General features: G+C 40.4%; 2 protein-coding genes across 12 annotated transcripts in view; both read right to left on the reverse strand.

The window, feature by feature from the left end:
• EPS15L1 (epidermal growth factor receptor pathway substrate 15 like 1) overlaps positions 1-10763 on the reverse strand; it is a 45748-nt gene extending 34985 nt beyond the window's left edge. For 2 of the 11 annotated variants that reach the window (XR_005103546.1, XM_037382567.1), the window contains exons 1-10: positions 10652-10761; positions 7783-7860; positions 5626-5667; positions 5308-5397; positions 4902-4949; positions 4095-4190; positions 3412-3474; positions 2349-2474; positions 725-784; positions 154-390 (exon numbers count right to left, since the gene is read on the reverse strand). Coding sequence is in view for 10 of the 11 variants with exons in the window: in XM_037382567.1 (XP_037238464.1) it covers positions 154-390; positions 725-784; positions 2349-2474; positions 3412-3474; positions 4095-4190; positions 4902-4949; positions 5308-5397; positions 5626-5667; positions 7783-7860; positions 10652-10681 (870 nt within the window). In the remaining variant the exon portion in view is untranslated. Of the gene's footprint in view, positions 1-153; positions 391-724; positions 785-2348; positions 2475-3411; positions 3475-4094; positions 4191-4901; positions 4950-5307; positions 5398-5625; positions 5668-7782; positions 7861-10651 lie in introns of those variants that run through there. The other 9 variants (XM_037382576.1, XM_037382575.1, XM_037382574.1 and 6 more) reach the window with 7 other exon arrangements.
• A 1552-nt stretch (positions 10764-12315) lies between these two features.
• LOC119145844 (calreticulin-like) lies at positions 12316-16556 on the reverse strand. Its single transcript, XM_037382578.1, is given in 5 exon segments — positions 12316-13813; positions 13815-13868; positions 13986-14195; positions 15022-15115; positions 16319-16556. Coding segments are annotated over 5 exon segments (636 nt in total). The 5' UTR covers positions 16519-16556; the 3' UTR covers positions 12316-13735.
• Between the last annotated feature and the right edge of the window lie 110 nt (positions 16557-16666).

Consider the following 16666-nt stretch of genomic DNA (forward strand, 5'->3'; position numbering starts at 1 on the left):
CACCCAAATCATCCAACAACACACACATTTTCAGAAAGTGCTCACATGAAGCAGAAATCAAAAAGCAGTTTTATTTTTTCCTGCAGTTTACTGATACAAAACAAAAAAGCAGGGGGGTGTGGGGGTGGGAGCAGAGAAAAAAAAGATTTGTACCTGTGCTTGTTTGATGCTGTGTTTAGGAGACAAACTCCCTGTGCTGTTCAGACTGTTGACACTACCATGAGATGGGGTAGAACGGAGGCTGTCTTTTGGTGGAGGACTTGCAGGGAGAACAGGAACTGCACCAGGAAAGACAGGTGTCTTCTTTCTTTTAGAAGGTGGTATGAGAGAAGGGGGTAATAGTGAAGGAACTGGCTCCTTCTCAAGAGCTCTATACACCAAATGCATTGCCTGCAAAGGCAAAAAGGTCAGATACCATTAATAATTAGAAGAAAAAGCAACACGATTTTCCAGTGTCAGTCATTCACATATTAGTAAAACAAAGACAGTAAGATTAGAGATGTAAAGCAGAGCAGATAATTATGAAAGTAATTCCAAAAAGTTTAATCTTGATGACAGCCAAGAGTCAGTAGATGGATTTGAGAGAGATCATTTAATAGAACCATGTGAATAATTTAGATTAGAACAGGCGACTGTAGCAGAGAAAGCTGCAAAGCTCTTCAGAAAAAATAGAGTGATTTGCTCTAGCAGACACACTGTGAACTGAGAATTTAAAGCAACCTACCACAGCAAATTCATCCCTGTCCAGGTGACCATCTTTATCAATATCACTGAGATCCCAGACCTACAGCAATTATGACAAACATAATGATTTGGAGAACAAGTTAAATTTTGTGCTTTTCATGTTAATCACCATCATATTAAGCATGCCCTCTAAAGACTCCTTTTTGAGAAGATTGTATTAGTTACATTAGACCTAGCTAAACATTCTCTGATGAAACAGACTGGATTAGAGTTTTCTGGCAATGTGAATCAACACTGGCTCTAACATACTCTGGACGCAACACAGGCAGTTTTTTTCATCTTTCTATTTTGCAGTTATGGAGTCATCAACCTGACTAAAAACATCCCAAGGTGGCCTTCAGAATTGTGTGGAGGGTATGGGCTACCCGATTGTCCAAGTTTGTCTTAGAAGAAAGTTAAAATGTTTTAGAAAAGTCAGTAAATTTCTAATTTGCATTCCATTCTTAGATTTCTAGTTTTAATTTTTAGTCAAAAAAATACATCCACCCCCCCAAATTTTCCATAGGACAGAATTTAGGCATCTATCAATTTCAGTTCATTATTAGGTCAGGTGCAGTCAACAAAACTTGCAGGAGATTTAGAAGGATAAAAGACTTTGTGTACTCTAATATTCAGCCATCAGCTAGCACCATTTAATCATCAATAGGACTTGGAGATTGTAGAGTAGAGCAAATGGAAAGCTAAGATGGAAGCTCAATCATCTGAACTCTACTCCCAGCTTTATCACTGGACCCCTGTACAAATTTAAGCTAGCTGATGAGTCCTTTGCCTTTTCCTCAGTACCCTATCCTGTCTGCAAACCTTTCTGAAACAGGAAAAAGCTTCTCAAGTTTCTGTCATGACAATAACAAGACAAAATAAAAAGCCTTTCAAGACAGAGTACTTCACAATATTCAAGCACAGAATTAAAACAAGTCATACTTAAATTTTTTAGATAACATAGAGAAAGAGGCAGCTCTTCCTAAAGAGATGAAAGTATGTAACGCAGATACATCTCTTATCTAGAATGTATTCATTCTCAGTCCCAGCAATATGCAAAACATTAAAGAATATGTTATTTTAAATGGAAGCAGAAAAATAATTTAAGGTTTGCTTCCCTTGCAAATATGCAATGGATGCATTAAGCTCAGATCTCCGAAGTATTTGTAAATATACATGAAAAGAAATACATGACAATTTGACAGCTACTATAAATTAGGATGTTTTAAAGTGTTCTCTTGCACAAACAGTGCATAGATTTAATGGTATGTCTAATAACTTGCATTTGGAAAAATGACAAAACAGCGGAATATAATGTTATAAAAGCTATTGTGGTTTAGGAGAGCTTTTTCTTGTTTTTAAACAATCAAAATCAAAATTTTCAGCTCTTAAAATGAATACAGAGATAATGAAGCCAATCTACTCTAGGGCCCAAATTACTACTATTATTCTTACCTCTAAGTGGAAGATTTCAGAGTGCACTTAATGTTCCTGCTTTACAGCATGCACTCAATCTAAAACCTCAGCCAAAAACTGATCTATGTTGTTAACTAACATTTAACTATTTAACACTGCAACTACAAGAAGCTAAATAGAGAATGGCTAAAACTAAACAACATACTTACCCTTCCTAGGATATCAAGAGGTAGCTTTGAATTCATCAGTACTGGTTTTACTTTGTCTCCTGAAAGTAAACCATTTACTGGCAAAAGGCTTTCAAAAATACCATCAAACTTTGCTTTTTCTTCCACCTAGTTGGTAAGAAATAGCCTGAATAAGTAAAAAAGTGTGCCTGTGTGAGTGTTGAAAATGAGATCTTGCAAGAAATAAAGACTGGTCAGTAATATATTCATTGTAAATTTCCAAGCTTTCTTGCAAGCGCCAACCATGCTGTTATTTAACTGTAAACCCCACAGAGCTGTATTTAGGAGTTTAATTTCAAAGCTAAGGTTATGATAGCTAAGTGATTTTAACATGCAGCATACAAGATGTGTCTCTGTAGTGTTCTAACAAGACAATGCATCCTGATTAAAACACTGCTGACCAGGTTTTAAACAAACTTTGACAAACTCTGTAGAATCAAAAACTATTATTTCCAAATAATTTGCTTCCCACTTTGAAGTAAAACATGCACTTTAAAAAAAAGTACAAAAAACACCCCCCCAAAACATCAGCATTAGAAATTATTTTATTAAACGTCTACCCTTTGGAAAATGTTTGCGTTCAAAAATCAACTCAATACAAATATCGCCACAAATGTATCGAAAATTGTTTTTTTCCAGTGCTATATATTGTGTGTTATCACTGAATACCAATTAGAACATATGAACTCAAGCTTTAAATTAATACTTCAGAATGGATTTGGTGAAATGCTTTGCTGTTCTCAGTGGGGTTCCTTTATACAAACATGAAAGTGCCTACTACTAGGATTCTGGAAGGAATCCAGGCAGAAGATTAAAATTCATTGTGTCTTAAAAACATCACACCAGGGGTTGTCAAAGGCTTGTTTAATACTTTTTTCAAACTACAGCTCAATATTCTCTATTGTGCACAAATCTGTCATCAGAAAGGGAGGACTTCCGAAGTGGGAAATATGTTTGATACAAAATTCTCTCACTGGGAAAATTACAGACAAGGAAGACATTTACTTCTAAAGAATGGATGGAATGTGTTGTCTTTTACACTTACCCTAACAGCCCAGTGAGTCTCTGTTGAAGGTGGTGCGATCAGCAAAGGACTGCTAGTGTCATGCTAAGAATAAAAGAAATTTTTAATTTATACGTATTTATATAAAAATACACAGTCTTCTGTCTCTAATCCTTACTAATCACTTTAAGAGATGGTTATAGACATGAAGCCTAACTACACTGAAAAAAAGAAAAAAAGGCTGCACGTGTAACCAAATAAAACAAGAAGCCATACTGATTTATACTATTATAGCACTTTGGTAAAGGCATTAGGGGCATTAGGTACCCAAACACAGAACTAAAACAAGCAAAGGAGGTTGCAGAGCAGCTACTGCAGGCAAAGCTGCAGTCATGCCTTTTACTACACACTCCTGTTGACCTAGCCCCAAAATAATCTTTTGTTATTTTTCTTTTTTCATAAATCCAGAGTTGAGCCACATCAGCTTCCTGAACAAGCTGACTGTAGTTAAACTTGAACCAGTTTTGCAGTCCAGGAAGGAGCTTGTACATATTGCTCAGGAAGACAGGACTATGGCTGCCATGACCACAGTTGTCTTAAGTAATAGTCTGACAGCAGCCTGAAGTCTCAGAACCATTACATTTATGGAACAGAAAACTATTCCAGCATTCCAACTGAAGCCTTAGTTCTCATATAACACATACATATAGTTCTATATTACTTACAAATTTAGGAGGTGGCACAGTCAAGTTTAGACTGCTCAGGTTAACATCATGGCCATTCTGTGCACATGCTACAAGGCGCAATGCAACATAGAAACCCTAGAAACAATAGTGTTTTCTATTAAAAAAAGCAACCAGTCGAAATCAGTCTCCAATAACCCATTTATGATTTTTACTAACACTGTATACGTGCAACACAGTAAAGGACAGAAAATACAGATGTATAGCCCCATTCAGTTAACTGCATAGTGACAACTACCCCACTGCTTTTCAAGATGATTCTTGAAAACTATGATTTCAAGGAAAAACTCTACAATAACATGAGCAGAAAACTTCAAAACTCTTTTAAGGGCTCTCCCGTAATTAATTAGATTTTAGCTATTTTTCTTAAAAATTAATGTTAAAAAAAAATTTCCTCCGTATATACAAGTAACTTGATATTTGATATTCCAAACTATTTTTAGTAACGCTAGTTATATTTTTTCCATGCAACAAAGGCTTCTGAAATAAATCTTAGAAAATCACAGCTTGTAACTGTGCAAGACATTGACTATGTATCTGTACATCACAGAGATTATTTACAAAACAAGCGAGACAGAAAATTAGATCTGAACTTCTCCAGCAGCCTCACCAAGTAATATACTTGGATAGCAGCAGTGCTAAGAAAAAAAACCTCCTCTTGTAAATGAAAACTTAAAAAAAAAAGCTTGAAGGATAGCTACTACCGATACTACTGATACCACTGTTTTCTTAAAACAAGGCCAATCTGTGGAAGGTAACATAAGAGGTCTACAGGCACATTTCATTTACCTGTTTATCCAAGTATCCCTTACCCTCTGGGTCAGCCAAATCCCATATCTGTGGAGATACAAAATAAAAGTAATTGTCATTTTAAAATCAAACTTAACTCAGTTCAACAGTCCATATTGTATGCCTTCCTGAACTGTTTGTTGCAGTTGTCAAGTTATGACATACAAAGTTCTTTAATTCTCCAGTTAACAACAAAAGTGTTACATGAGACAAAGTCTCCTTTTAGATTCCTGTGAAACTCAGAACAATACCTTGGAGCTATTACTGATCTGCGGTTAACCTAACGTTCAGTGGATCTGATCTGCATTCCACCAAACTCCTTTTTGCAAACCCCTTCTGCTCAATGTCAGCTGCATGTAAGCGAGTGTACCAATAATTACTGCATTACCCAATTCCTTCAACTTACTTTTCCAAGGATACTATCAGAGAGACCAGATTTTTTAAGAAACAGCGCAGCTTCACTTGCCCCGACTCTCCCCGTATATGTTGGATCTACCTGAAAGATAAAAATTCACATTCAGTTGAAACATGTCTGTCATGAAAGCAGAGTCAAGAAATTAAATGTCTCCTGTCTCTAGGTCAAAAAGGTCCAGGTCAAGCATGCATTACCACTCAGCAGAGAGAATTACAGAAGTTTAGCATTGCAGTGGGGAAAGGAATGAGAAGGAAATCTTGAGGAAGATGAAATTGCACTTTGTTTTTAAAAAATGTCTGAAGAACCTACCTGTTTGTAGTAAGTTTCATATAATGGATTCCCCGTAGAAAACTGAAAAACATGGGAGATGTTAGGAAAACAAAGAATGAACTGCAATCACAATTAGCCCACCTTTAGGGACATACAGAAAAAAAACCCAAACAAAACAGTGTATGGTACTTTGTGTATTACTTCGACCAAAAATATAAAATGGTATGTTAATCTGCTGTGTTCCAAACTGGATACCTGAAATCTAAGTGTGGATAACAATGATCCCCCCAATCTTGCAGCCAACAGACTACTGTCACCTCTTAAAACTCCTTACTCACCAGCATTCATACTTATACTCGCACTTTTAATAACAACACTATATGGTAATAAGGTTTTGTAGAACAGCTTTGAACTACTTTCCAAATTATTTCAGATCAGTTTGAGAACTTCTGTAACAAAGGCAGAGTTTTCAATGTAATGCTGACTTGACTACCTCCTCAGTCCCATATTTATTCCATAAATGCACTTATGGAATATTTTCAGCAGAAAATATTCCACACACACAGCGCCCTGGTATCAAAATACGCCCGTATTTGTGTTTTCAGGACTAGGATCTTAAACTAAAACAGATTAACAAAAGAAAAAAAAAATAGAACACACCGTTAATTAACAAGTGTCACAAATCCTTGACAATGTTGCTTGAGGATATCAGCCTGGTGTTATCCCTGTATTAAACCAAAGCAGCAGACACAAAGGTAGGCCCTGCCTTTTTGGTACACTAAACAAGCAGATTCCTCTTCCCTCTTGCTGACATTTCAAGCAAATGGGAACTGAAATGCCAGAAGAGGCAGGAGCCTCAACATCCATCTTCTCACCTGTCTCCTACAACTGCCACACAAGTTCTAGCCACACACAGGTTACATCCCCACACCATTCCCCAGCCTCAATGCCAACAGCAAAACAGCTACAATCCGGTCTCAAACAAGTCCCCCATTAGAGCAGTCAAAGGCCTTAAAAAATAAGCAACAAGACAACCCAATAAACACAGTTTAATGAGTGAGACGCTGAGATGTGGAAACATCTCAAAGCCTGCTTGGGAAAACAATCCTCCACCTAAATGACCCAAGTCAGACACCCAATAAATTATTGCTTTGCACTAACTCTGATCACTGGTATGTCACCTCCCAAACACTGCCTTCTTCCTTGTCATTCATCCACATGGATTTCTGGGTGCCCTGCATACACTGAGGGGAAGGGAGACAGAAATGTGGTGAAAGAAAATGAGGTGCATGAAAATTTTACACAAAGAGAATCCTCCTGTAAGTTTACAATAAACACGCCAAATCTTAAGTTAAGGAGCTATCCAAAATAACTAAATCTGATTAACCAAATGAAAGCAAACAACGACTCTTTGAAGATCAATAGTTCTACCTGGCCAGAAAAGAAAAATTTCAGAAGAGTTTCCTAAGCATCTTACGTCTACTTCACTTGTATCTGTCAACAAAATAAGCCGCTGCATTCTCCAACATCAGTACCCTCTAGAAGCTCTCACTCTTCCAGAAGCTGGACAGGACTTCAGAAGAAGAAAGCTGCAACCGTAACTCATAAATCAGACTCATCTTTTTGCTGGCTTGTAAATGATTGGCATGGATAAGCACTGTGTTCCTGTCCAAAGCAGGAAACACATCACTCAGAGGAAACGTGGAAGTAGGAAATAGTCTATCCAGCTCTGAATAAGATCTAGTATGTTTTAGTCAACCACTGGCAAACTACGTATCTCGTTTATCAGAAAGCTCAGAGAAGCTAGCTAAAGACAACTACAAGCTTCGCTAACTGATTTGGTGAGTATCCTAGAGTGTTCAGACACAGAGCAAACCACTCCAGCAGCAGTACTGAGTGATCTCATCCCATCAGTGACATTCTTGTCATCCTCATTTGACACTGTCAGACACGACATACAGCTAACTTACCTGAAAGAGGTGGCAGGAATCCAGGGTGATGTGCTTAAATGCTGTGAAGTTTCTTCCACAGCAATATATTCATCCAAGTGCTGCTGGAAAACACTTCATCACTCGATTCTCTATACTTGCAGAATTTTACAAAGATTAAGCCTCTCTGACCAATTTACCTAAATGACTGCATCTCTGTGATGAAGCAGACCAGACAAAATGGGCTCAAGTGATAAAAATAGCCTACCTCCCTGTCACCACACGTGACTACATCGCCATCATTCATGAGGATTCTGTCATTTGATGATACCTGCTGATGAAGAACCTACACAAGACAGTGTCAATGGTAGCAATCAGAGACAAACATTTTGAAGAGTTTGCAGTTGATGAGCGGTCAAAGGATACATAACCTATAATATAGCAATTCAGTTTGACTTACAGTTTAACTACTCTATATTCCCCAAAACATCATCTATGGCCAACGCTTTACACCGTCTGCCAAACAGATGCTTCAGAACCCTGGTGCCTTGTTGTTTGACCTCTAAGTTGAGTTCCTGTACAACTGTGAAGTTCCAAGTCTCAAACTTGCACTTTCACAGCAGATCTGGTACACTGCATTTGTGGTACACAGTACACACACACGGAGACATCTCCATGTCCCTTAATGTAGGTCTAGGAAAAAGGCAGGCATAAACTGCTGCCACCAGAACAATTAATAAAGCCATGTCCTTGCAATCCTCTCTCCTGAGATCACCTCAGGGCCACAAAGAACTCTGGATCAGATAAATTATCTTCCTTGGTGTCCTCCTGTTTCACAATTTTCTTTCAGCCACTCTCGCCACATTGTAAGATGGATGAACATAGGTACTGTGAAAGGGGAAAACCCAAGGTGTTCCACAAAGATTAGAGCCAAAAGAAGGTTGCTGCTGTCCCAGAAAGATTACCTTTGCCCTTATTCTACTTGCTGAGTATCCTGTTGCTTCAGAAGTCTAAGCTACGAAACGATCTGTGCTGCCCCAGTATCTCTAACATAACTCTCCATAATGTTCAGAAGCTGTAGGTCAAACGCGTGTGGCACAGTAGAAAGACCACTGAGGTGGTGATCAAATAGCCAAGAAAATAAAGTTATCAAAGATAAATCCAGTTTCAGTTGTTAACTCCTAGAACTGATTTTACATGCTTGCTTTTTGACTGCTTTTATGCACAGCCAGTTGAAACAAAGACACCTGAAACATTGAATAGCTTGCACACTATTCTCTTTTGTCTAAATTCTTTTACAAAAACATCATAAAAATGTAACTTCATAGAACAATAGAACCATAATAGAATTCATTTCTGAGAACAAACATGATTAAACATTTTCATGTGCCTGAATTAGCCATATTGTTAATCGCTCCCAACACGTTCAGATTAATATTCTTATATCTAAGTGAACATGCTTCAACATTACGTGTAACCTCTCCTATTCCTTTTAATACCATTTCTGGCATTTTATTGTAACTAGCATGTATCTCTACAGTAATCATGAAATCAAGACTATTAAAAGAGGAAGTTTACTAATTTCCAGGGAAATTCTGTTTAACGCCCTGATTACAGCTAGATTACTCTTGATAGTTATTTTGATGTTATTATTTTCCAACTAATTCAATGGAAGCATTCCAGTTTTAAAACTTCTTTTTCTATCTTAAACTGAGATCTTCACAGAATGTGACCCTTTTCCCCTCACAGTATGCTATACAAAATACCCCTGATGCCAGACTTCCAAATGTCAACTAGAATTTAAATAACACCACAGAAGGATTTTCAGTATAAATACTTCATACATTTTTTACCAACATACTACTGAAGTTCCACAACAAGAAAACTCGAAAAAGGCCAGAGTTTATTTAACGTATGTATTTTGCACTACATTACTTGAAAATTTCTAATAATAGTTTGTATGTGCGGGGACGTCTTCAGATGTTTCTGAACATGTTAATTTAATTAAACAGATGTTAATCAGGACTCCTGCTGCTATTCAGAAGCTAAAAAGCAGTGCACGCTCTTAATAAGACGCACAGCAAATGACAGTATTACCCAAGAATCACATAAGTTGAATGGAAGGGTAAATTTTCAGAGTTACCACGAATAAAAGCCTGTTATTAAAAGGAAATTGATGTATTTAAATAATGCGGACTACCAACAGCAGTTGTGCTGAACTCCTGACTGGCCTAGCCACAGTACAGAAAACAGTTTTAATTTCAAGGTATATGGGAGTGGTGTCGCTTTTTTGTTTTAAAAGAAATAAGTAAACTGGCTATCTTCACAAGAGCACGGAAAAGAATAAAGAGCAACCTCGCTGCTTAAGTTATCTGGGTGAGAAATTAATCCAGAAACTTGTAGCGATGATAACAACAAAAATCTACTGAAGGATTCCCAAAGGGTAAACCAGGGCTCGAAACACAGGCCCTCGGGGCGGGGGGGGGGGGGGTGCCGCCCTGCTGTGTGGGAGCAGCCCTAGGCTGAGGGTCTCCCACGCCCCCAGAAGCCTCACCCTCCTACTGAAGAGAGGGAAAAGCCCCTTTTCAGCCCCAGACTCCAAGCCCTTCGCCGTAGTCACCCACGCCCAGGGCCACGCTGCCCCTGCACCTCCCGAATATTAAGCACAGTCATGACACCCAAACAGCAACAGGCGGGTATCACACCGCGGAAAAGGGGGGTGGGTGGTGGTGGTGGGGAACCGTGAGCAGAGCCAGCGTCCCCAGCAGAGACCGGGTCCCAGCCCCAGGCCTCCGACCCGACCTGCCCGCCCGGCTGCAGCCTTACCCCGGGGGGCAGCCCCGCGGCCTCCACGCGGGGAGGGCGCCCGAGCTTTTCATGACCCCCTCCCCCCCGGCAGCCAGCGCCTGCTCCGGGAGGGCTGAGCCTCCCCGGAGCAGCTGCTCCCCGCCGCGGGCCGAGGCAGGGCCTATGCCCCAGCGCCGACCCGGCCCCGGCTGCACCCGCCGGCGGGAGCGGGGGCCCCGCAGCAGGGAGGGCCCGCGCCCCCTTCGCCGCTCCGCTGCTGGGGCCCAGTGGGCCGCGCCGCCCCCCTCAGCCGCCCCCCGCCTCGGCAGGGTCCAACCGCCGGTTGTTACCTGCTGGCTAAGAGGGATGAGCGCCGCCATCTTCCTCCCACTGATTCGAGCAGCGGCCGGGGCGGGGGGAAGGCGGGGCGAGCGGCGGCGGGAACCGACCCGGCCGCGCCTGGCACCGCCGGGCCTGGCCTGGAAGGGCGGCGCCGGGGCCTGCGGGGCGGCCACCCAGGCAGCTGAGGGGAGGCGGTTGATCCAGGAGCGAAACGGTGGCGGCTTATCCGTCCCCGGCAGCCGTTCCTCGGCGCCGCCAGCTGGGGCTGCCGAGCAGCCCAATCCTGCCGTAGCTCAGCCCCTGCGTCCCGCAGCCTCTCTGCTGCCGGGCACGGCTCTCCTCCCGCCGCCTCGGGCGAGGCTGGCGGGGACCCACCTACGGCGGGGACAAAGTAGGGCTATGGCTGACTGCAGCTGCCCTGGGGAATGTTCTTCCAGGTAACTCAATCGAGGCACCACCGATCGACCTTTTAACCGGGACAAAGCTGGGTACAGGTCATCCAAACAAACCCAGTTATTTTACTTCACGACAAGAAACCTCATCACAACAAGCTTCACCAAACTAAGCTCTGCAATGAAATACAACAAAGTTAACGAATCCCCAACTGCAAGGTATAAATGTCGAACGGCGGCCTGAACGTGGCTAGATCACTGGCCATAAAAAGCTAAATCAACAGAAATTTGTTTAGGAAAAAAGGTGAAGGGTGACTGAAAGCTATTAAAATACAAAGTGCTTCATCCCACAGCATCACTGAATTGTTTGACGGGACAGCACGAGCTAAAGAATTTGACCTCAGTTGCTCCATAGGCTAGAAATGGGATTCCACAGATCCTATCTCCTTCCCACACAAAACTCCCCTCAGCTAGCAGCAGGGCAGCCTGGAGGTAAATGCAGAACCATTGCTCTGCGTGCCTAGCTTCAGTTTTTGCTGGATTTGTAGCCTTAGTTCTTGGAGCACAGGGGAAGGAAATCCAGAAGAGCGGAAGGACCCAAGAAGCGACAAAAGAAGCAACTGAACAAATGACAAGACTGAGTTTAAGACAGGTCAGACAGAAAAACAGGCACATCATTCATTGTTTCAAATTCCTTCACCCATTAGAAAAAAAATAAAAATGTAATATTTAAGACAGCTTCCAGGCACTGACCGTATTCATTTCAGGCTACTGAAGGAGGGGGGGGGGGGGGGGGGAAAACATTGTCTGAATACATTTACACTTCTAAGGACAGATTTGGGGATGGCCAGGCTACTATCACTGGGGTCCCACCCAGAGACAGCTAGAATGTTCTGTCAGCAGGTAAGCAATGGCAGAACAGCTGAGAGCAGCCCAGGCAGCAGCTCTGCAGCTGCAGTAATCTGTGAAACTCTTGACAGGTGCACAATTACTACAGAAGCTTAGCAAAGCTTATCTCCTCCTTAGTTTGAAGTATGTTATGAAACACACTTCACACATTGACATGCTGAACCCTTTAATGAAATACCATAAAAAGCTTATTCTGATATTTCCTTAACAAAGATAAGCATGAATTTTACATTTAATATGAAACCATGAAAAAGTGTAACATGGTTCCAAAACCTAGTGCTTTATTACAGGTGTTTTTAATAGATTTTAGCAGTGTTAAGACTTAAAATTAAAAAGACTTAATTAAAAAAATTAACCTCTTCTACAGAGCATTTAATTATATCATGGTATTTTTATTCAACATAACTGAAGCAGGTTACAAATTGTAATATTGAATTTTTTTACAAAATCCAGTTTTAGTACAGCTCCATTGGTGCAGATTTCAACAAGCTATTAACAAAATATCAAAATCCTTACGTGAAAAGAGCACCAAGCAATTTAAGTGGAAAAAAAAAAAGTTAACTTCTTTCAAATAACCATTAAAACTCCTTCTCAATAGTGTTTCCTCACTGCTCTATCCTTTCCAGATTCTTTTTTTCTCTCTAGCTTTTTCTTAAACTGCTGCTCCAAGTATTTTTCTTCTATAACCCTTTCTTGCTCCTGCTCTTCCTCAATCTGCATTATGTTAATTTCCCTTTCAGGACCCTGATATTAAGATTTCATGTTTCATGATAAGTTCCTGATCAGATTAAACAGGGGATTTTTAAAATGTGGTAATAAAGAACCAAAACAGACCCAAGAATGTCATGTTACCTTCGTTTCTCCCCATGTTTCATATCCAAAGTCTTCTGCATAAGCCTTATCATCTATTACCAAGAAGTTGTCAAAAATTGTGCCAGCTCTCACCTTTGAAGGAATAGGGGAAAAAAACCCACCAGGATGCCACTTTGTTTTCTAAAGAGTTTTTACCTTTCTTTTCTTTTTAATAGTTTGTTTGTATCATATATTCAATATAAATTAATCATGTCAAGAACCCCAGAATTTGATGAAGAATTCTTTCTTTTTGGACAACTGTTTTCAAGAATCTAAAGAACTTGTTTTAACTTTAGGTACCTCACTGCTCTAAGTCTCATCACTGGCTAGTCAACAAACCTAAGACAAAGGAAAATCTCAGGGGTGCCCCAGAGGGCAGTTTTTCCTCATTAATCTTTGTGTAAATCAGGAGTAACTGAGCTGCTTGAAGCCTCAGTTATGTGCTTCCAAGTCAGGTGGAGTAAGCCATACTTTACAGTAGTTACACAAAATAGTTTAGGCCCCTCACTTACCTGTAGATGACTACCATCCAAACAGTAACTACAACAGAAGATCAGCATGTCTTACAGCTCTTTCTATTTTATACATATATTTACAAAGAGCAAGTTAAAAGTCATAGGACCCCAAGATCCCAAAACAACAGATAATGTTTATATGCAAAGGGTAAACAGGTTGCTATATACTCAGTAAGAGACAAGTTATTTCTTTTCCAGTAAAGACATCTTACCTGCCAGATATCTAGTCCAATGATGCTAATATTTTCATAACTGTACTCTCCAGACTTCAGTATCTAATCTGGGTTGTCAATCTGTGGATGAGGCCAAACTCCTCTCTAATTTGGGTTATTAATCTGCCTTGGTTTCCATTGCCCCTAGGATAAACCACGAGTTCTGAACACAGGCAAAGAAAAGTTGCTTAAAGTGTTATCCATAGCTAGGATTACAAAATTATTTGTACTCTGTACAGAGGATTCTTGACCACAGCATAATGCCATTCTCCATTCGCAGCAGCATCTTGGGTCTTCGGGTTTCTCAGCACTAGTGTCTGTGATGAATTCAGCTTCATCCCAATCCTTTAAAAAGACACAGGAAGTTTAAGCTATAAACCTAGCTCACAGTTCAACTGTGTCAAACGCATATGCAGCAGAAATGCAATAATCCAGTAATGCAGAATAAGGACAGCAAATTACCTCAGGTTTGATGTCCTTTGGATCATCAATTTGCATTCGATCATCCCAGTCAGTGGGTTTCCTCACTGTTAGATCATTAACTTTTCTTGGTGGCAAAAAATCAAAATCATCTTCTAAGTTGCCAGATGCAACCATTTTGTTATCAATTTTTACGTCGTAAGTCTGATCTGGCCTTATAATCAAAGTATAAAGATGTGTATATCTGTCAGCCTGGTTTTTAAGGAAAGAAAGTAAAATTTTTAGAACCTTAAATATACCTCTTAGGAACTGCCTGACATCAGAATTATAATACTAATTTCTGATAGATTTTTCATGAGCAGCAGTAAGCAAAAATAATTTCCAAACTCTCCTAGAGGGGGAAAAGTAAAATTAATGACATTTTTTACATCTATTTTCCAGTCCTGCCGTCTGGGTCTCTGAACAAAACCAAAGTGCTGCAAGAAAAAACATTCCCTATCTGACTGGCAAAAGGAAGCATCTCAAGATTGAAACCAGTAGCAGATAAATTAATTATTTTAGTTAATATAAAATACAAGTTATTTAGATCCCAAATAGCTACAGCAAAGGCACATAAAATGGGTTACTACATAAGTTAACAGTAAAAATGTTAAGCATATACCCAGGATCTTACATTTCTATCAAAATATATATGTGTGATATATATATCTCTCACTGGGAAATGTGGAATGAAAGTTAAAATTAAGAAACACAATGACATACATTTCTTAGTGACATGTAGCACCCTCAGAACCCTGTTCCCTCCTGTATCAGTGTCATGTATTATGAATGCAATCATATGTATGCCAACATAAATAATCATATGAATGCATGCCAACATACCATGAACCAGGAAACATCTGAATAACCCAAAATTAAAGTGATTTTTAAAATACAGTGAAAAGTAGAACTTCTCAAAGGTGTTACATATTTGGAATAGTTGTTTGGTTTTTTTTGGTTTAGGTTGGGGTTTTTTTTTCTTCCCAATATCCCTGTAACTTATTTTAAAGTTTATGTATCTCTGAAAATGTGTACTTACCTTGCATCTGATTGGTTTCTTGATTGGATGGTGTTTATTCTTGTAATTTAAAATAACATGGACCTTCTTTGTCTCAGATCCACAAATATTTGGCCTTACAAAGAGATTATATGCTTTGTATCCTTAACTTCTTTGCAGAAAAATACAGATTGCTTACCTTTTCCTTCCAATGCTGCTAGACATCGGTCCCATCCCACATATTTTGATGTATTCCAGTCCATTTTTAATGGATGATGCAGCTTTTACTCAAAGTCCTTAAATTTACTTTAGAATTTGATTTTGTGTAGTTTGAGATTTAGTTGTTACAGAACTAACCCCAGAACACAAAAATCCAGGCAAACCAAAAAAAGTTATCTATGGCACAAGATGAATAACTATATATTAGATACATAATGACAAATTTTACTTTGATGTGCACACCAAGACACTGGAAACTACATACAAATATATAAGGGCTGATAATGGTCTGCAGTATGTTTAGTTAAAGATCTTAAAAAGATCCTGCTGAACAACTACTTTTATTCTACGCCCACTCTAACCATTTTCAGTTATGTGCTTCAAATCAGCTCAGAATGTTTGCATAAATATGTATTTTGTAAATACATATTTAGAGATCTCTCAAGCATGGAAGAACTAAACTCCTTACAATCACAACACCCTTATTTTTTTTAAGACAGCCTTCCTTTACTATTCTTCTACCATTTCCACAACCATCTTTGAAGACTTGCACAACAGCACTGCCATCATTTTAGTAATGAAGAAATAACTACAAACTCACCAAACATAATGTAATAATGTGAATCTCCACTTAGATTCTTCTGGTCCAAATCTGAGGGAAAAACTCTTAACATATCCCCCACCACTGTCTATCTGCTGCTCATGTTTCGCAGTGTACTGAATGACCAGAGCCTTCCCTTTGTTACTAAATGGTTTAAATCATGGGACACAGCATAAAATTTAGCATTTTCGCTTGTTTGTGGACCCGTAGAGATATTAGTGTAATAGTCAAACTTATATTTTTCTCCATTTGCAAAAAAAAAAAACTTTTATTGCCACGCATGGCACATCTGTAAAGGGAAATCCCCAGCTTTAGAGGTGGTTCCCAGAGCCTATGCTGAATGAAACCCATGTACCTTTATCCCACACTGCATCTCCATAAAACTAAACTGATTTAAACTTCCCAAGGTCTGGCTTGTACTCGGAATTCACCCCCCTCTTCTGCCAGCTGGCTGTCCCGCATGGCCAACACCGGCAGCAACACAAGAGTGGGGTCAATAACCACGGTACAAGTACTCACCTCACACAGCGCCGCAACCAGTGGCTGCCCCACCGGCCACCACTAACCCCTACGCCGGCCCAACCTCCGTCCAGAAACTGCTCCTGGAAATACACCGCGGCACGGACGGAGCGCAGTGCGACCCCGAGGCGCAGGGCCACCTTCAGCGCGACGCCGGCCGGGGCTCCCCCACCGCGCCCCCTCTGCCCAGCCACTGCCATGGCCGCCCTCACACGGCAGCGGCCTCACGCCTCCGCCGCCTTCGAGGCCCCGCTCTTTCCATGACGGGCTCTGATTGGCTACGCTCTCCTAACAACTTGTGAAGTGGGCCCAGATTGGCTCAGCGCCCCCCGACGGAGGAGCGCGCTG

The sequence above is a fragment of the Falco rusticolus genome, chromosome 4, assembly GCF_015220075.1.
Source record: "Falco rusticolus isolate bFalRus1 chromosome 4, bFalRus1.pri, whole genome shotgun sequence".
In the NCBI taxonomy this organism is placed as follows: Eukaryota; Metazoa; Chordata; class Aves; order Falconiformes; family Falconidae; genus Falco; species Falco rusticolus.